The sequence below is a fragment of the Toxotes jaculatrix genome, chromosome 12 (assembly GCF_017976425.1).
Source record: "Toxotes jaculatrix isolate fToxJac2 chromosome 12, fToxJac2.pri, whole genome shotgun sequence".
Lineage (NCBI taxonomy): Eukaryota > Metazoa > Chordata > Actinopteri > Toxotidae > Toxotes > Toxotes jaculatrix.
The window spans coordinates 11,694,448-11,715,601 of NC_054405.1; the positions used below are offsets into that span (position 1 = coordinate 11,694,448).

The 21,154-nt window shown below is 41.1% G+C and overlaps 1 protein-coding gene across 2 annotated transcripts; it reads left to right on the forward strand.

Annotated features, from left to right (window-relative positions):
* Positions 1–865: 865 nt before the first annotated feature.
* On the forward strand, positions 866–19,515 carry ubash3ba (ubiquitin associated and SH3 domain containing Ba). Of its 2 annotated transcripts, none has more exons than XM_041052193.1 (14): positions 866–1,648; positions 13,376–13,429; positions 13,641–13,827; positions 14,515–14,713; positions 15,088–15,257; positions 15,415–15,623; positions 15,930–16,074; positions 16,294–16,414; positions 16,500–16,622; positions 16,791–16,883; positions 17,358–17,502; positions 17,585–17,691; positions 18,121–18,230; positions 18,331–19,515. In XM_041052193.1, the coding sequence occupies exons 1-14, from the start codon at positions 1,521–1,523 to the stop codon at positions 18,466–18,468; spliced, it is 1,929 nt and encodes a 642-aa protein (XP_040908127.1). In that variant the 5' UTR covers positions 866–1,520; the 3' UTR covers positions 18,469–19,515. The 2 variants fall into 2 exon arrangements, with proteins under 2 accessions (XP_040908127.1, XP_040908126.1); XM_041052192.1 differs by having other exon boundaries at positions 868–1,648; positions 17,585–17,697.
* The last annotated feature ends 1,639 nt before the right edge of the window (positions 19,516–21,154 follow it).

The following is a 21,154-nucleotide window of genomic DNA, read 5'->3' on the forward strand; positions in this document are numbered from 1 at the left end:
GTGGAAAAGTTTTAGGCACGTTCGATGTTTAGATTCTTGTCCGTCATGCTGTATCATCAGGAAGCCGTCTAGTCAAATTTATTCTGCAGCACGAGACAATGACCCCAAATATACAGCCAGAGTTATAGAGAGCTATCTTCAGTGACAAGAAGAGCAAGGAGTCCTGTAACAGATGGTCTGGCCCCCGCAGAGCCCTGATCTCAGCATCATGGGGTCAGTCTGGGATTATATGGAGAGATGAGCTGTTGACAAAACTTTTTGATGACAGTATTATTTTGCTATGTTTTTCCTTTGACTGTGCCAAGTTCAAATGAGAATGCAATGTTCCCATTAATGTCCATGACACACTCAGACAGCTTCCTCATGTGATACAGAACAATGCTATCAGTTTAAGGGAAGTAAAGCCAAGTTCTAGTTCATGACGTCATCACAGTTAGCTTTCAAAATAAAATACCTGCACTTGTAGAGTTCCAGCATTATACAGTCTACACGAGTCCTGATCTGGGCATGATGGGCTGTTGATTGCTTGATTAGCAGTTACTAATATTATTATTATTATTACAATACTACTAGATTATTATCAGTTCCCAGCTCGCATGAAACTGTAAGCACAAAGATTAGTCATAGCTTCCTGTTATAGGCAAAAAGTCTGTGATTTCAAAATAAAATGTAAATAAAGACACTTAAATGTAGGAGTAAACGAGTAACTTAAAGATGTACAAAATTATGAAGTAGATTAGTTTGCCATCCTGACGTTGCTATGGCAACTGATGATGGCGTGCTCTGTGCACTGCGCATGCGGGGAATGTGGACGTCCACTTTTGCAGACAGGAAGTGTGACCAACTTTTTCCACTTTCCAGGCCTCCCTCGACACTTTCCATCGTACTGCCTCAGCTAATCGGAGTGATTTTCGTGCACAAGGGCAACGACCCCACGTCGAACCCAGAAGGCTGCGTGTTGGTTTCAGTTCAGCTCATTTTCCGCCTGCGCACCGCGCTGATTTCCTGTCCTCTCACAAACTGTGCACTGTCCCTTTAACAACAAAAGGGGGGCCGCGCAGTTGGAGCTTCAACCTTTTTACAGGCTGAAGCCCCGCTCACTCAGGATCCATTCATAAATAAGACATCGTGTGGAAAGGAAGCTCATATAGGCGCATCTGATTTTTCATTCAGCGGACCGGATGCGAGGGGCGAGCAGGAACCAGACACACTCACCTCGGTCGGGGACTGTGAATCGGGGGGCACGGCTGAGAGAGCAGAAGTGACTTCCCATGGCTGACCCCTTCATGTGCGAGCCGTCAGGAGGCAGCTTGATTGAGCCCGGACCGTTTCACAAACCTCTAAAAATGCTGGTTTCATCGCAGGATTTTGTGTTTTCTACGTGCTTCCGCTTAACACAAGTCATTCTGGTTTAAAGAGTCTGCCGATACCTTCCTGCTCGTTTGTTTCTTTTTTTTTTTTAATAAATGAAAACACACCAGAGGAGCCGAGGACCTGTCATACCGATGGAGCAGTGAGTTATGGCAGCTAAAGAGGACCTATACGCCAAAGTGACCCCGCGGAGGCAGCGCCAGACCCGGCCGAGTACTATCAAACATGGGTCCACTCTGGACGTGCTGCTGTCTATGGGCTTCCCCAAGACCAGGGCGTGAGTACACAGCTGCACTGTCCCAAGACACACACACGCACACACACTTAAACGAGACTGAATCATGATTTTCCAGCAGCATCCACTAAATCCACACTCTTTGCCAAAGTTTCCCCTCTCTACGTGTTTCATGATCAACACCAGCAGCTGATGTGTAGCCTCTCTGCAGCTGAAGGGAGATGCTTCATGCCTGCTTTGCTGTGCACGTACTTAACATATGTCATAGCCTTTGGGGTCAGGTCAAGTGACCCCTTCTAAACTTAGGTTCTTGCTCTTGAATCCACAGGCATATAGCATGGGCCCTAGCAGGGCTGTGCAATGAGATTTAGTGTCACTTATCCACATTTGTGTCCAGAGCTTGGTACATTAACGTCAGTTTATATGTTGTGGAGAGTTATATTGTTCTTATATCTTATATGTAAAAACACTGCATTGCATGTAAAAGTCCTGCAATCAAAGTTTAAGTAAGCAAAAGTTCATATGACCAAAAAAAGTGATTTAAAGTGTTAAAGGTACTTGTGTGTGCTTACATGCACACAGATTGGCTCCTGTCAGTGTTACATTATTACATAGTACAATATGGGGTTATTATTACTGATGCATTAACATGTAATTCCTCTGAAAACGCACAACTACTTCAAATTTGGGCTGTAATAGAATTACTTATGTACACACACATAGGGCAGAAAATATCGATTATTTTCATTATTGATCAATTTTCTGGTTATTTTTACGATTAATCACTTGCTTTAGAAATTGTCATAAACAGTGAAATGCGAAACAAAAAATCAGCCAATCGATTAATCGAGTAATTGTTTCAGCTTTAGCTCATACCTGCCTGTGTGTAGCTTGGACTAGATGCTCAGTGTTGTCTGAGTCAGGCGTTTCTCTTGCCAGCTCTGCTTGCTTTTCAATGAAAACCTGATCCTGCGGGTATTCCAGTGTGGTCTTCAACACTTCTTTTCATTCATCCCTGAGAGAAGAAGTTGCCAGGAAACAAGCAGTATTGGCTTGTGATTGTAGTCTGTTGATTATGTAATTACATTTAAAAAAAAAAGGTTAGGAGTCTGGTGATCTGCTTGCAACAAGTGTTTAACAAGGGGCTTAAACATAACAGTCTTGGTTAACACAAGACTGTAGTGGATTGTTGAAGTCTAAGTATTTGAAACCATGAATCAACACCCATGTGTGCTTCTTTTACTCCTGGTAACGAAGCGTTTTTTGCCAAATACATATTTTTAGAGTCAAAACACTGTAATAACCAGTTTTTTAACACCAGCTTGAATCCTTGTGCACCTGAATACAGTCTTTGATCTGGTTCATATAGTCGCAGACGCTGAAAAGATATTACATTTTAATTTAAGTTCTGCACAGCTCAGTTTTTGCGCCTCAGCCTCCTCCCACTGTACGAACTCTACCTATTCACATAATCTGTAATCATAACGTCTCTTCTCTTTGTTCCTGTTTGTCAGAGACTCCCACATTATACGTTGAGCCTGATGATTTAAACAGCCTCGTCTCACACAAAAGCCTTTCTTTATCTTTATGTGCAGCGTGCCTCAAAATTGTGTCCCAAGTAAGAAAAGAAACCTGAAGAAGTTCACTTTGGTAATCTCAGTGCTGCGATCATCTCTCAGATCTGTGACTTGTCTCAGAATCTGAGTTGTAGGACGTAAAACTGCCCCAAAGTAAAACAAGGGGCTAAAATTTCTCAATGAGTGTTGACAGTTATCTACGTTTTGCTAAGTAGGACGAAAGCGTTGAACAGCCATTTTTCTTTCAACTAGACAGATACAGTATCTCCAAAATTAAGCCTTTTTATCCTCCGCAAAACTGGCTAAGGTCATTCGGGCTTTCATCGTGCTAGACTGCAGCTCTCTCTCCTCCTGCCTAATGAACCGCTGCAGACAGAATGAGCGGCTGGATTTGGTTATATTTGCAGACTAACATCTATTATTGATGACAGACTAATACGCTTTGATTTGATCGAGGCTATAAAATTATAATGAAGCAGAATAATTTAGCATCATTACCTTCAACCCTGTCTGGCCTGATATCAGTGAGGACACAATAACTGATGAAAATTCAGATAGTTATGTAATGCAAAATATGTCATTGTGAACAGCCTGAAATCAGCGCAGGTGGGGGCTGTATGATGTTTATGAACATCACCCCAGGCGTTTGACTTTGTTGTGTTAGTTTGGTGTGTTACACAGGGGGTATTGTTTTTTGCCTTACTAGAGCCAATATGACATCTGAGTATCAAAAATGCTTCAAAAACCCACAGACTATGGGTCCACCCAACTAAACAGAAAATTTTAGCGTATTGGTTTTATGACTTGCAGCTTTTTTTTTTGCTGTTGCTCACTTAAGTGGCAATCACACTGCAAAGTAACATTTGCTTGTGTACACAAATTATGTGGGGCCATATTGGCAGGACTAGTTAGCGAGCTAACCAATAACTCCCTAGTGGGTTAAAAATTATTATTTAAATCAAAAAGTGGCTGTTTAGTGATTAAGTAAAGAAGAGCACGACACTGACCAGACATTCAGGTGCCAGCTTTTAGTACTTGACAGCTTTCGAAACTCAAACACTCAAACACCCTTGACTGTTGGCCTGCGACCTGCAACATCTCTGCCTGTGCAGATCACGTTTTACTCTTTGGTTCAGCCGCTGTCCCAGTCACATTGCAGGAAAATATCTAAATACATGACGGGTTTTCACGTTTTGCTGTCAGGTCTTTCTCTAGATGTTGGTGGTAGAGGAAGAAGGAACAATAGGAAAATCAGTTATCAGTCATAGTTTCAGGGAACAAGAGCTTCATTGTGTTTTGAGCTTTTTTTTTTCCAGCCAACAGGGAACATGAATCATCTATACACACATGCACACACCGAACAGCCCCTCTGTTTTAACTGGGGGATTTTCTGCTTAGTCATTCAGGAATTGACCGGTGTAATCAGATAGGAGCTGGATGGACAGTGATCTCTCCCTGTGCTGATCATGCCTGATGGTCGGAAGCAGGTTTGCAAACTGATCTGGCTGAGAAAGTGATGGACACACAGAGTTTCATCGGGTTATTGCTCATTGTTTGCTGTAGCTGTAGCATGCTGGAATTAGATAAGAGTAGAGTTAGGCCAGTTTTGGTTTGATTATAACAAATGTTAAATTGGATGGAGAGCAGTTAACCGCTTATGACAGGATAACATTAACTAGTTTCTGATGAGAGAGATGTCACTACAGTTGTCGTTTGTTATTCACCAACTATCAAAGGGTTTCCATGTTTTCTAAATGCATTTTGAGGTGCTTTGAAAGTTTCCATCATCCGTGGGCTGTGGGAAGTTGTAAATGAGCAATTTCACCATTTTATAGATAAAATAAATTCATTGATTAATTGAACAACTGACAACTGCTCAAAAAAATAAACTATAACCAAAATAACAGCGAAAGTACTTTGTTTCTATTTCCTCTAAAATTATCACCAAATACCACAGTCCTTTCCAAGAAACTTAGTATTAATGTATTTGGAAATTGCTGACTTGTAAAAGAAAGCATTGTCATTTTTATTTCTCAACATGAAAAAAAACTTGGTGGAGAAATACTTGACTTCCTCTTTTAATTAATTGTGTTGGCACGAAAGTAATCAAATTTAAATATACTGAGTCTGAAAATGCTGAAACCATCCAAAAGAACATTCAAGTCTTTAAATTGTAGAGTGTAAACTCTCCCCACGGTTGCTAAAACAACCTAAGTTTCCAGAGTAAAATACTGAGGATGTGATCTATGTGTCCTGATAAAAAAATGTCTAGCTCCTTCTCCACTGAGCCATCTGCTGTGAGATAAACACCACACCCACTGTAATATCGTTTTCTCTGGTAATTCTTGGGGGCGGCTTGGCACTGCTGTATTGTCATACCTTTGCGTGTAGTCCCTTTCACCTCTACACAGTTGCTCTTATTTACTGATGCACACGTTGAAGGAAAAATAGATTACTTGTGTCTCCTTCAAGGTGTGAATCACGTGTTCTGTGACGTCTCTTAAATTGCACTTGTGTAAATGGAACTTCCTTGTATCACTGTGATGATGATTAAGTATTAACTTCATTTGTTGTTTACTTTCCTCAGTATTTCAGTTCTATCCATTTATTGTTCTTGTGCATAATAAAAAGAATGTATTGGTTTGTCTGTCTGCTGTATGCAGAACATACTGTGAGGAGCATGTCGATAACGTATAACGTACATGTTTAGAGAAACCATCTTTGAGTGTTTGAGGTCCAAGTGGTGTGAAGGCTGGCTCTTGCTTCATGCAGACACATGCATGGCAGTGTGTGTGCAGTTTTAAATGTGCTTGCAGCCAAAATAACTGGGAATGACTGGAGCACCTGAAATAAGGAAACAACACTTATTACCCCAGAGAGTCCTTGTGCTGTTTGACTTAACACAGGAAATTAATGGCAATAATAAGGGTTAATTTTAGACAAAGGAGGTGCCAAGTGCTTAAGAGAAACGTGAGAAACGTCTCAACATCAAAGTAAACAGACAGCATGTCTGCGGCTCCACCATGGCAGCCATGCATAAAGCACGAACCTGGGAGCAGCTGTGTGAAACAAAATTGACAGAAATAGAAACACTTTTGAATTTGAAACAGGATGCACATTTCTATGTAATCATTTACTGTAGCTTTGTTTTGTTAGTTACACCAATGTATGATGTGGCAATAGTGATCAAGGGAAATGGAAGATTGATGATGAAAATGAACCAGCAAAACAACTGCAGTGACGGAGACTGAGGAGGAAAATTAAAGGTCTTTTTACTCAGTGTATTACGAACATGATGGTAGACGGTAGCATTGAGCCAAAAGAGGAGTTTCCCTTAAGGCAGTAAGTGGGTTTTATTTAAATATGAACTCACTTGTTTTGGGGGGGGGGCACCACCCTCTATCGAAGGAAACAGACTTTAATCAGTCGTTTTAATCCGTAAACATCAGAAGCTGTAACTTCTCAGTTCACTGATCTGTGATCTCAGCTTCAAAGGAACACACAACACGCAGCAACGACTGGGTTTAAATAATGAACATTTTATTAACTGCTATCTACTAACACAGGATAAATGCAAGGACTGATATCAAGTAAAGATTCACAGTGGATCAAACGAATGATGTTACTGAGTAGCTGTTAAAATGAACAATGTGATGAACTGGGTAATGGTGGGAGGGAACGTGTTTAGTTGCCATATACACTGAAATGATAACAACTGAAATATAAGAATAAAGATATTAATCCAGACAGCAACCCAGTCATGAAGAGAGAAATAAAACATGGCTTTGCCTACTTCAGTTGGTGGTCTGCAGACTCTTGGCCAGGACCCAAATTGAGTTGGTAGCTGAGGTTGGTAATCTTTACAGCCAACTCTGGGTGGATCCTCTCTGAGGCGTTGTGGGTTACCTAGGTGACAGGTTCTGCCAAGGGTTTTGGAAACCAACAGATTTCTTTCCTTTGGCACCACTGTAACTTACTTTCTCATTAGGCGACTGGGCAGGCGTGCAGTCGGTGTGTGTCTCTCATAGGTTGATGTCGGAATAAAAGTGATTATTTAAATTACTGTACTTACCTTTCACTGGATAACTGTAGAAGGGATTGGAGTTTGAAAGCAAACCTTTTTTTTTTTTTGTTGTTATTTTTTTTTTAAATAAAGAGCTGAAAGTTTATTTTTGTGACAGGAAAATGTTTGGTAGGTTTCAGTCGTCTGTTGATCAGGTCATTGATTAATTGAAAAATCATTTCAGCACTAAAGTAATCCCATGGTAAGGGCCTTTTGGACTGATGGCATCTGACAGCACAACCATGAGTCATAATGGTCCAATGAAATGTGTTTTAATAGTGATACAATTCTTCAGGTTGCTCATTTGATGCAGATGAAATTCTTTAGTCTTTAGACCCGAACATGTTTATTGTCTCTGGTTGCTGAACTGTAACACATCTAGCTGCTTTGTACGGTAAATTCACATTTTCTTTTCACCCTGTCACACACACCATGAAGCCTTTTGTGTATTCAAGAGGAAGTCAGCGCTCATGCTGACTATGTGTGACGGTTTCATAACTCCTGCCTTAACCATACTAACTGCATTCAAAACTGCCAAAAAAGCACTGTGAGAAACCACTTTTATGTCATGTGAGGACTCCACATAAGCCCAGTAATTCCGGCACATAATATACATGTGACACTTCGGTGCCTGCATGTGGAACTTGTAAGAACAAACTCTAAGCTTGTGTTAGAGCCGACCAAAAGGAAGTCGCCTATTTCCGGAAGTGGCTTGTGACCTTTACTGAGCGCTCTGTTGAGATGGTGGTTTCAGCGCAGCTGAAGCAGGGGATTCACATTTCAAATGAAGATAGGAAAAAGACTGATTTACTTCACTTACTATTTTTTCATAAATGTAGTAAACTTTCACCACAATTAGTGACTGGACCATGCTTAAAAACAGGCTTTGTATTTCTTTAAGCTTTTGACAAATGGACCCAGAAATCAAATTTCCGGATTTAATTAAAATGAGGTGGTCTTGATTTTTTAAGTTTTTTTTTTTTTAAAGATGCCTTGTACCAATCATGGCTGTAACTCTGAGCCTCGCTCTGTTTGCTTTGTATGACACATCCTGGGACTTTGAGGAGTACTGTGTGATCCATCACAATTTTGGCACTGTGCCTCATGTATTCTTAGTGAAACATTTGCTTTGTGCACTTTGACTTGTTTCACTGACGTCAGGCAGCGCTAAAAATAACACTCATGCAGCACTCTTCATTTTAAGGTTTGACAGAAACATTGATAATCATTTGTTCAGACCGATAAACTTGATGGACACAATAACCTAGTGAAGAATATTGTCAACGTCTTCTACTCACGAACAGACGCACACAGTTCATTTAATGGTGTCAGTCTCTGACTTGCTCTGTCTGACCTCGTGGACAATCTCATCTCATCTCTCTTCTCCAGAAATAATGAAGTGAGAGGAAGAGAAGCAGTTCCAGACACCGGCTGTACACAGCTGGCTTTGTTAAGAGATGTGGTACTGAAACGTTTCCTTGTCAGCTTCAAAAAGAAAAGCTTTATGAGTGTACAACAGCAAGAGCTGGCCTTATTAGTGACTTTGCTGACCCTAAAAAAAAATGTTGTGGTCCCAAAACACTCAAACAGTCACCACTCACTTCCACCGTTAATGGAGCAGTTTGACATTTTGTGAAATACACTTTCTTTCCAAGAGTTAGATGAGAAACTCAATACCACTGTCATTTCTCTATGGTAAATATGAATCTACTTCCCAGCGGCCTGTTTGCTTAATTTAGCACAGAGACTCGAAGCAAACAGCTGGCCTGGCTCTGTCCAGAGTGAAAAAATATGCCTGCTAACACTTTTAAACTTATCTAATTAACAGGCTGTATCTCATTTATCTGCACATGAACCATAAACATAAAGAGAGTTTGTGGCAAGTTACATGCTGCGACTAGCAAAGACTCTGGTGCTAGCCGGATTAGCCAAAAATTAAACACAGCATCGCACTCCCTGGAAAAGCACATTTCCTCTGCTGACAGGGCTCTCCTTAGGGTGCAGTCTGGTGTTGGGCAGCAGCAGTGCTCTCAGCGTTGTTAGTGCGTTAAGTGGTTAGTGATGTGTGTTCGCCACTGGCTTGTAAACAGGAAATGTTGATTCGCCCTCAGAGCTGAGTCCGGGAGGGACCCTTGGGAGTATGTAGCTGCGAGTGTTAGCATGTGTGCACATTTGTGTCCGTGCAGAAACAGGGTGGCATGGCTTTGTTCACTTCAGTTCTACATGCTTGTTACTGTTGGCATTAATTTATGATCTCCTCCTTCTTTCTCAGCTAATATGTTTGGACATGAAAGGCAGAATATTTATGTAGTCGAGTTTTATCACAGAAACTCCCAAGTGCTCTCACTCATGAGATACTTTGAAAAGTGTGCAGATTGCCTGATAAAAAGAGATAACTTTCTCTAAAACCCCGAATGTATCCAAGTCCAGCAAAAAAAAAAGGTCAGCTACAATAAACAGTCCAAAGAATGTTTACATATGTGAAAAACCAAAAACACCTCTGTTTAAACATGCAACAGGCAGCCAGCACATTTTATCTGTGGTAGGGTTAAATGTGGAAATAGGAAATGAACACAGTTGCCATGTGTGGAAAAGCTGTTATCAATATCGCCTGCAGCAGTGGTGCATGTACAAATTAAGTAATATCTCTCATCTAGTAATGGTCACTGTCACATATGCAAACATAGCTCCTGGTTTGATGCTATACCTAACCCAAAGTGAGTTCTGTCCCTCATGCTCTCTATTTTTTTTTTTTTTATCTTCCTCTAGCTGTGAACAGGAAATGCAGTTTATAAATAACTTGCTCAGTGCTTGCGAAGAGCAAAGGAGAAGCCTTGGGGTTGGATGCAGTTTATAGATGACTGTTTCAACTACGTTGGAACAGACAGAAAAGAATTTTGAAACAGGAATATTCAATTTGGCAAAAACAATCTCTTGGTCTCAAAAATACTTACTTGTTCTTTAAAAATATAAAAAGATCAAACAGCAGATACTAAGCACAGAACTATGGAACAGGATGCGATGTCTTCCTGGCCGAAACATCGACTAGCTGGCCCATAAGGGACAGAAAGTGGCTGTGAAACTTTGCCGTCTCTGTGAAACTCTGCTCGGCACTGGTCCATCTCATGTTGCCTGGCTGCTGTCTCATGCGATTTCAGCCTCTGGCTCATTTTTCCAGGATATCTGTGAACCGCTGTCTCTGCAGCTCCCTGTCACACCTCTCCTGCTCTCTGTGGGTGCTGGAGATGTCAGTGTCCCACTTTCTTTTGCCAGAAGTAGCACTATAGAATCTGAACATGTTATTCTTTACATTCAGCACAAAAAAGACAGCGCTTACAGTGTGTCTCATGTAGTAGTAGTTGGGAAGTACACACTCAAGGTCACCCATGTATTATAAAGGCCAGCAGGGTTTGAACAGTTGATTTCTTATTATCTGCGATAACCACTTCATACATATGCATGTATTTAGTTGTTGATTAAGTTATTGGATGTAATAGGTGGAAAAGGGGCCAACTGAGGCTGCATTATGCATCAATGTCCAAATCAGTATACCTTCAGTGTCAATACTGTGCAAGCAAGACAGTGCAGGCAGTACATTGTCAACATTAATGCTGAACAACAATTCCTGTTTTTCATAAACACTGACTTTTCTGCTTGATAATTAAAGGCCTACATTGGTCTCTTGCTATTGACTGCTCTTTTTTTTTTGTTGGTGAGCCAGCCGTTAGACTGGAGCTGGAAATGGCAAATGTTGTGGTAATGAGTCTTTCATTCTGTTTAAACATTGCTGTTATTTACCCTCGCTCAGTATGTCTCACATCAGAAAGTATGTCTCACATCAATGACTTCAAATTTCCATTTCTTTTTTCCCTTAAAGGATCTTTTTTGTGTGTGTGTGTGTGGGGGGGTCTTATCTGATTCCAAGGGTCTAAGGACTGACAGACTGTGAAGCCCCGTTTGAGACCATATATTATGTATACGTTTTGAGACCATATAAATGAAATTTGACTCGACTTCACTGGACCTTCTCTAGTAATTTCCGCAACCTAAAAAGATAAAATTCAAGTCAACCTTGTATTGTCTCTGTGGACATGCTCATGGACACAGCGGTAAGACCTTTTCTATTATTTCATGTCACTAGGGTTCACTTTCATAAAATACCAGTGAGATAAGAAGCAAGCAATCCAATGTTCTAGCCTGGATTGGTTTTTGTGACGTCTCAGTCACATCTGCCTGTAATCCCATCATTCCTTCTGAGAGAAAATCCCCTTCTTTTCCTCCTCCGCACAGCACCAGGTGGAATCTCTGAATAATACGCCTGCAGCCAACAAACGACTCTCTGTCTTAAGCTTTCTACATGCAGTAGTGGTTTATACTGAAGGAATAAAAATGGATCACTTAGGTAAAATGTTGTATCTGTCATCTAACAGCTGTGGCCCAGTTCAGGTGAATGAACAGGAAACAAATCTAGGTTTTGACTGTGCTTTTCTATCTTTGTAGCTTGGATTCCACCCTGCATATATTTGTGTGTGCATATTGTGGTAGATCTGTGCGAGCCATCTGTTACGATGCTGTAGCTTTGGCGTTCCCACCATGCATGCTGCGCTCTGTCAGGGCACACTGCCCCAGGGCTTGGGGACTTTGCTGTATGTAGGACCCTCTCAGTGGGACAAATTTAAAAATGGTTCATTGAATTTGAACGCTTGAGTGGCACAATGGACACTGTCAATGTTTTACACCCAATGCTTATTCATTTTACTTATTCATTTTAATTTGATATCACCTGTAGATTGTTATTTTCTGTTCATTAGAGCTGCCGTTCAGAGCAACAACAAGCAGTGCTGTGTTTAGGGGCAGCACAGTTACCCTTTAGATGAAGCATGGCAGCAGTATGGAGGCTTTGTTTTTGGTTATCTAATGAAGTGAATGCGTGATGAATTCTCATTGACTCTGGGCTGCGTTTCATTTCACATATCACACAAAGAGCTTGAAGCAAAAGGAGATGGGATTGTGTGACTTGTAGTTGAGTTTTAATGGTTAGTAATGAAATGAGCCAGGTATATAAAAAGATAAACTATCAAAAGATCAATCTTTGGCAAGTGGTCATTGTGGTATACAGAGGCAGCACGCAAGGTTTCAGCTGCCACCAAGTCATATCATAGTTCTTTGGACTCTAATTTAGGAATATCAAGTTTAGGTTATGGTGTGACAAATTTTTTTCAGATAAAGCTGAAAGAATTTAGCGTGTTTGACAAGCGTGTCGCTGATGTGCTTATTGCCGGAAAGAAGGGCAGAGATGTAAACCTTCAAAATTAAAGACACATCTAGATATTCTGCTAGTCCTTTCGAAACCGAAGAAAGCCGCTCCCATCAGTGAATCCCTTCAGAGGCGGCCCGCAATGCCAGAGGTTTTATAAAAAGACACTAATTAGATTTTGAGCACTCAGGAGTAATCATGTAATCAGCTCTCTCCTCTTTCACAGAGACGTCTTTAGAAGTTAGAGTTAATGAAATGACTCAGATAAATCATCGTCGTAGGACATGGACACCGCATTTTTCTTATTAATGTCTATTACACTAAAACACAAGGCTTTAATTATGTTTTTCTCAATGTTACTGTCGTATTTAGGGGTTTTAATGATGTGACTTTTTCCTGCTGAGGAAATTAATTGTTAACCAAGAGACTGTGAACTGAGTCGCTCCACATACCCTGTCCTCTCGAACACAGTGGTATTTAATCATGGATTCAATCACTTGTAACAGAATCATGTCCAGATTCAGCGTCATGTTAAACCCGGTATTCACTTAGTATGGGGATTTGTGTCCACTGAGTGGGTGAGCACACTTTCTCGATGATAGAACCAGGGCTTTAAAATATTTTCATAGCAAAGAATATGGCTGTTTCAAATCTGTATCAGTGCTGTTCCATAAACCTCTGGTATGAATAATGAACTCCTGTTCTGAATTATAGTGTGCTTGTTGTGATTTTACTGCTCTCTTGAGATGTTTGGGCTTTGTTCATTGTCACGTGGAAGCGCAGCACTCTCTTCTCCTAATAAACCCGGTCCGGAAGAGGAGCTATTGATTTTGTGACTGTGCTTTGATCTCCCTCTCTCTTTGTCTTTGCAGCTTGAAAGCTCTGGTTTCGACAGGAGGCAAAAATGTCCAGGCAGCTTGCGACTGGTGAGAACAAAACATTTCCTCAAATGCTCCCACACACTTATTAATGAACAACCGGAGTACCAATAGAAAGTCTTGTAATGGTAAACCTGACAAGCACTGACCTAACTCAACCTTGTAGTGACGTGTCACTGTGCTGTTACAGCAGTAGTGCCCTCTGCTGGACATTATCTGTCCTCACCTCCAGTCTTGTGGGCTGTCTCCCTCGCTCCAGGCTCTTCTCCCATGTGGATGACCCTTTCCTGGACGACCCTCTGCCCAGAGAATATGTGTTGTATCTTCGGCCCAGTGGACCGCTGCTCCAGCAGCTCTCACACTTCTGGCAGCAGTCCCGCCTCTCCTGTGGCAAGAATAAGGCGCACAACATCTTCCCTCACATCACCCTCTGCCAGTTCTTCATGGTCAGGCTCAGCCTTACTCTGTGTGTTTCTGTGTTTGTCGGTGCTTGTGTAGAGGGAGGTCAGGTTATTTCTTTGAACACATGTTGCTCTAACCAAGTCTGTGCACCATGTTACACGCTGTCTCATCTTATTGAAGCTCTTCATAATGCAGTGAACAACACGGTATTGGGGAGTCTGTTTCTCTGAGAAGGGAGAAGCAGCTAAATCAGCTTTGCAAACACAGCTACACATTATTTTGCCAGTTTGCATGTTTTTTTTTTAACTCCCTGTCATCTCTTTATGGCTTTCAAATCCATGTTAGTTCGATTCAACTTGTGACACCAGTTCCTCTTTGTTGGTGCAGTGTTTGGCATTCGCTGTCATAATTTTTGAATGCACTCCTTGTTACATAATAAATTATTTTGCAGGGTTTATTTTGTTTTTTAGCCGTGCTGGTGGCTCTAAGGATGACAGTGTCAGTTGATCTTACCACTTTGATCCAGATTAGAATATCTTAACAACAACTGAATGGAATGCCATGAAATTTTGTGCAGACATTCATGGTTCTCAGATAAAGTGGCCACTGACTGTACAGTACATATGTTGTACACATGTGCTTATATATGCATATTTCATATAATGACTGGGTGTTTACTATTTCAACATTTCATGCTGAGTTTCCTGTTCTGTTGTTTCTGCTGTGCTCAGTGTGCCGATGGGAAGGTGGAGGCTTTGTCCGACGCTCTCCAGACCACTGTGGCCAAGTGGAAGGGTCGTATACCCATGCCCCTCCCCCTGGAGCTCTACACCTCCTCAACCTTTATTGGCCTCTTTGTGGAGGAGCAGGTGGCAGAGGTGCTGAAGAGTTTCGCTGCTGATTTTGCTACTGAAGCAGCTGCCAAAGCAGGTTTGAGTCCCTTTGGTGAAAATCCAATTATACACGAACACTGTCCTGTAGAGTCAGTGTACAGGGTTAAACTTGGTGCTCCTAGGCCCAATCAAGAATAATGCAGTTTAAGAGACTCTCATTTGTATATTTACAGCTCCATATGTGGGCAGTTGTGGACTAACTGTATTTACTGTAATGATTTGTTAGGGACGAGCCGAGCAGCATCACCAGATTTTCAGTGTGTTGTGTGTTAGTGTCTAAATGTCAGTGGAGAACCATTATAGTTAAAAGAATGTGAACATTTCATCTTTGTCATGAGTATACATAGTGTATATATACAGTATGTATTTATACATCTGGTGTGCACACTTTCTTCTTTTTCTTTTATCCAGACGTTCATGTCGAGCCCCATAAGAAACAACTGCATGTCACATTGGCATACCACTTCCAAGCCAGTCACCTTCCAGTTTTGGAGAAGTTAGCCAAAAACGTGGACGTGTCCTCAGGATGTGACTGGCTGGCTGTGCTCTTCTCCCGGGATATTCGGTTTGCTAACCATGAGGTAGAACTGCTCCCTTTAATAAATTAGTACTTTCTTTAATCAAATATGGTTCCCTTCCTCAATAATAATTGTGGCATGTTAGTTTTGACATTAAGTGACAATTGTTAAAATTATAATTGCCACTGTCTGATGGTTGTTAACCATCTGCCCCCTGTAGACACTGCAAGTCATGTACCCGTATGCGCCTCAAAATGACGATGAGCTTGAGCTGGTGACGGGAGACTTCATCTTCATGTCTCCGGTGGAGCAGAGCGGTGCCAGTGAGGGCTGGGTGTACGGCACCTCGCTGGGCACGGGGCTGTCCGGCCTGCTGCCCGAGAACTACGTCAACCGTGCTGATGAGTCTGACACCTGGGTTGTCCACGGGTACGGACGGGAAGCATGACACAATAACAAAAATACAAATCCATCACCATGCATTTCTAGCATTAAAAAATTCCATGACACATAAGAGTGCTGTACTTGGAGACACTGGTATTGGATTTGATGAATGAAGTCCACAGAGAGTACAGTCACAGCACTAACGGCAGTGATAGCTCATCGCTGCTTGCCCTTCAAAATGACCAAGTCTCTTTATACGACCATTTCACAAAAACATCACTGTGATCATCATATGTAAGGTGCTATGTGAATAAGGTTGGGTTGAATTCTCTGTGTTTGTCTGGTCTTCAGGTCTCACTCCACCCTCAATTGTGCCTCTCCATCTAACTCTGGCGGCACTGTGGGTGGGTCATTATTTGATGGACAGCCCAATGACAGTTTACTTGACAGTCTCATGGATCCCTCCAGCCTCGCTGGCCTCTGTCCTCCCATGCAGGTATGTCGTTTTTGTATTGTGAGACCTTTCCTGTGGCATGCAGATAAAAAATGTATCCTCAGGCTTCATGCTGAGGTGAAAAGAATGTTATGAACCTTGCTTCTGTCGAGCCATAATGTTGTGCATCTCAGTAAGACTGTGTTTAGTAATTATTAGTGTGGGCATCTGGCAGGAGCTTGAGTATAATGCCTCACAATTTGAAATGAATCTTTATCTCAGATGACGAGGCCAACTAGTCAGTCCTCCCAGTCTAAGATGAGACTGTTTGTGTGTCGCCATGGGGAGAGGATGGATGTGGTGTTTGGGAAACACTGGGTCACTCAGTGCTTCGACTCCAAAGGTTAGCATGCAGCGGTAGCTTAAATCAGACACTTTTAACTTTAGTATTTCCTTCTTCTGAGAGATTCTCATTTGTGTCCGTGTAGGCCGATACATCCGCTCCAATCTCAACATGCCATCCAGCCTGCCAGCCAGAAGTGGAGGTCACCGGGACTATGATAAAGATTGTCCAATTACTGTGTTTGGCTCCACCCAGGCCCGTCTTGTAGGTCAGTACATTTTATATATGATTCAATCAATAAGTATGTGTAAAGTTACTGCAGTTTGCTTTTTTAAGGATCATTAAATACAGTAGAGATTATGTTTCCCAAGTCATATAACAGTTAAAATGGCTGACAATAGAATCACACTGTGTTGTTCTACTTGTTCTATTTCAGGTGAAGCTCTATTGGAAAGCCACACGACAATAGACTTTGTTTACTGCTCTCCTTCTCTTCGCTGCATCCAGACTGCTCAGAACATTCTGCAGGGTGGGACCTCATTTTCACTGCCCTTAACAATACTCTGACCACAGTCACAGACAAGTTACACAGCATCTATTCATGTTCCTCAGTTGGTATGGTATATGTACATTTAAAGTTATTACTGCTGCGTGATAATTTCAATAGTGTTTTTGGATCTGAAAACTTTGGTTTAGATCTTCATAGGATTTGTCTTGTTTTTTAAAGCATTAATAAATTACAATAAGACCTCTCTGGTACCAAGAGACATCAGAAAGATTGGATTGGAAAAGAAAGAGGTCTCACAGGAGGTCTACCTTATTTTCCCATCACTAAAAGTATTTTCTTTGTCTAAACCTTACTGCACCAAGTCTTACATTTCATGTGAAAATGTATTTATAGATTTAACACCAAAGTTCTGACACAGCAAGACATGTGACCTGAGTATTTCTAAGAGATATCTTCCTCTCTGACAGCTTCTCTCTGTGTTTCACTCTGTGTCAGGTCTCCAGCAGGAGGGAAAGACAAAAATCAGAGTGGAGCCTGGATTGTTTGAATGGACCAAGTGGGTTTCAGGCACATGTTTACCCACCTGGATCCCACCAGCTGAGCTGGCTGCTGCTAACCTGAGCGTGGACACAACGTACAGGTATATAGCAACACTAGTGCTATATAGGTTTTATCTGTGATGCTGCAGTTTACAGTAATGTTCCCAACGTTTTTCTCCCTAGACCTCACATTCCCATAAGTAAGTTGGCGGTGTCAGAGTCTTACGACACCTACATCAGCAGGAGCTTCCAAGTGACTCGAGAGATCCTGGCAGAGTGCAAGAGTTTGGGTAAAGGTGAAGTGGAATTTTTCTAAGTACAAAATGTTGTCAGCATTCACAGGCTACATTGGCTGCTTCCTTTTTTAAAGATCCCATTCTTCTTGTTAACTGATGTTTGAAATTGAATCTGTGGTGGCCACTGCACAATGAGCCTGTTAGTAAAATCAAAACTAAATGATGGGATCTGTGTGAAACAGGCTCCTACTTTGTGTAGGGCCAGCAGGATAAGGAAAGTGCTGTTTTTATTAAGCACTTTGTTCTTAGCTTGCTGGCCTTCTGAATCAAAATGTTTACTTTGGGTGTTGTCCCATTCTCTATATAAATGTGTCAAAGAGCCTGAACACTTCAAACTTCATCTTAGTGAATACAAAGTGTCCATAAACATTATGTTACGCTAATGCTATCTGTGGAATGTGCTTCTCTACCTCTTTCACACAGGAAACACAGTCCTGATTGTGGCTCATGCCTCTTCCCTGGAGGCCTGCACTCGCCAGATACAAGGCCTGAGCCCTCAAAACTCCAAGGACTTTGTCCAAGTTGTCCGAAAGGTCAGTCTGTTGCCTTGGTTACAGCACTCCTTTCAATTCTTTCCTTTCCTCATGTCTTTTTCTCTGATAACACACACATTTGTCTCTTGTTTTTGTGCAGATTCCTTATTTGGGTTTTTGTGCTTGTGAAGAAATGGGAGAGACCGGGGTGTGGCAGCTGGTCGATCCACCCATTTTGCCTCTGACACATGGACCCAATCACAGTTTCAACTGGAGGGAAATGTTAATGCAACACTGAAGGATTTGCTGTGTTTGGCTCTCTATCATTTTTTGCTGCCCTGAACTGCTGAAAAAAATATTTATTTTTAACCCACACTGCTACAAATTCAGCCCAACTATTAGAAAAAAAAGAAAAAAGTCTAGCTTCTGTCAAAGACATCATGCAAAAAAGTATGCATTCATTGAGGCAAATGTATGTAGATGTACTGCTCAGGAAAGAGAAAATACAGTTTGTGTTGGAGATCACAGCAAAAATGAGCTACAGATTGGGCAGCACTATGTCGCATTCCCCTCAACATTCCACTTCTTTGCCCAAAATGTGGAGGTGCTACGAGAAATCAGGATTTTTCTTGATGGATGCTGATGAATCTGATTTTATTCCATGGGAAGGTGTGTCATTAAGCTCTGTCTGTGGCTCCTCCTCAGGCGTGGCAGTGAAGACTTTGTGTTCTGCTGCCTTCTCACACACTGTGACAAGAATTAGATGAGAGGACTTGTATCACAGAAATATTTTTCCATGTGTCAGAAGTTCTTATTTAACTTGTAGCTATGACCCTCCTGCACGAAAAAGCACAAAAGAAATGTTGACAATCAGACACGGGAGAACTGATCTTCATTATTTCTGGTGCTGAGGAGGGTGGGTTTATTATACCTGTTTTATTCCTGTATGTGTCATATCATTAAGTGATTCTTCTAAGTTAACATTTATGTGCCCACGTGAATCCTTTAAGCTTCCTGTGAGGGCATGGTCCACAGGCATTATGTGGAGGAAATGCGGTTTTGATTACCACCACAAGAGCATTCATGTGTTGGAAGAAAATGAATATAATGAAATGGAGACCGTTTGACTCAAACTTTTGCTTGCTTATCATGACCCTAACACACTCTGTAAGCCTGATAACCACACTTTTCAAACACTTGTTGCATTTCATTTTTTTTTTTTTTTTTTTTTAATTTGGTTATGTCAGACAATTTAAGTGCTTACTGCCTATACCAATTATTTGTTGTATGATTCAGAAAATCTGTTGCTACTCTCAAAAAGGAATAAAGCAAAGGTTGTGGAGTATGGAGATCGTTCTCATTAAAATAAATAAATTACACACACACACACATATATATATATAAACTTCTGCATAGCAGACAATTTAAATTGACGAAATGAGAAAAGCACAGGTGGGATAAATAACATTAGGGGATGGCTGAGTTCCTTTTAGTGCTCCAGTAAGATATCTGATTGAGCCAGCATACGCAATACCAGGCCCTCCACTAAGTGTGATGCAGCCATCATTAATGTGATTAAATACACCTGTGCTTCACCTGCTGTGGCGTCGTAACGTCTGTCGTGAGGAAGACATCTTAGTCCTGAAACTCCTGAAAGTAAAGAATATAAATTCAAGACTTAATTTGCCTAATGTTGGATAAATTACAGCATACCTCCCCTTTATTGGCAGAATTCTGAGTGTTAACATAAATTTGTCCATTTGTCAGACTTCTTTTTATATATAAAGTTATATTTTCATGTCAAAAACTTACCTGGGCTTCAACCGCAGAGGAGCGTCTCCTTTTGAAGAAGCACTTTTGGACAATGTGGACCCTGTGGAGTGGAGTCATTGCTGCTTTAATAACATTTCAAAGTTTCACCGGGTAATAGAAAGGACTTATAAATATTATATGAAGCTTTGACGTCTTACACCCGGAGCAACGTTAACTAACGCTGGCTTGGTGAAAAGTGATTCACGGACAGACGGGCTTTTTTCTCTTGCTAACACAGGTGAGACGTGCAGTGTTTGTTTTGTTAGTCCTTAACTAAAGCACTTGTATATGATATTATAAACTGAGCCTGAAACTGGTTCGGCTAACATCAGTTTTAACTAAAAAAAAATATAACGTGGTTCAAGCTTTTTTACACAAAAGGCGACGTGAAACAGGATCAGTTCAAGCTAACAAGTGATGCTTTTAATGCTCTGACCTTATGCTATTAGTGGTTGTATATTAACGCTGTTATGTAAATGACCACCCTGATCTCCTGTACATCCCCATTCAGCTGCTGACCCCTGACTGCCTTAAAAGTTTGCTTTCATGAGGATTTAAACCTTTGAACTCACTCACTGTTTGTGGTTAACACACAGGTGATGAGTACAGAACTTACGTTTAACCACAATGTATTTTAAAGCACATTTAGCATTGTTTTAATGTGACCATAATGCTCCCATTTTGACCTTGCAAATTGGTGCACTTTGCAGAGTAATAGCACCATATGCCACCACATTAATTTATTAAAAAAACAAACAAACAAAAAAAAAAAAAAACCAACAACAACAACAAAATACTCAACTATTTTTAGATATTTTGTCATTCATACCTTGCCTGAAAAGTGTTGACTGTTAAATGTAACAGCACAATCTCTCTCACAGGACAGCAGCCTTAGACTAACTTGGAAGAAAGGATGGTAACCGGTTAAGTAAAATGTTCATAAATATGATGATGAGTGTATGAAGGAATCTTCTGTGCGCACTGAAATGTTGCAGTAAACTCAATACAGCATGGTACTGCACACCCATAGAAAATGGTGAAAGTTTCTGAAAGCTTAATAAATTAAATATGGTCATTTGGTATGCAGGGTCCTTGGATAACCGTCTATACAATGAAAGTCAATTTAGATACACTATATCTCACACTGTGTTAGTGACTATAGTAGATCATGT

Coding starts and splice junctions, on each gene's coding strand:
- ubash3ba (XM_041052192.1), top strand. CDS start 1,521: ATGGCAGCTAAAGAGGACCTATACGCCAAAGTGACCCCGCGGAGGCAG. Junction 13,430..13,640: donor GTCCAGGCAGCTTGCGACTG/GTGAGAACAAAA, acceptor CCCTCGCTCCAG/GCTCTTCTCCCATGTGGATG. Junction 16,623..16,790: donor CACCCAGGCCCGTCTTGTAG/GTCAGTACATTT, acceptor GTTCTATTTCAG/GTGAAGCTCTATTGGAAAGC.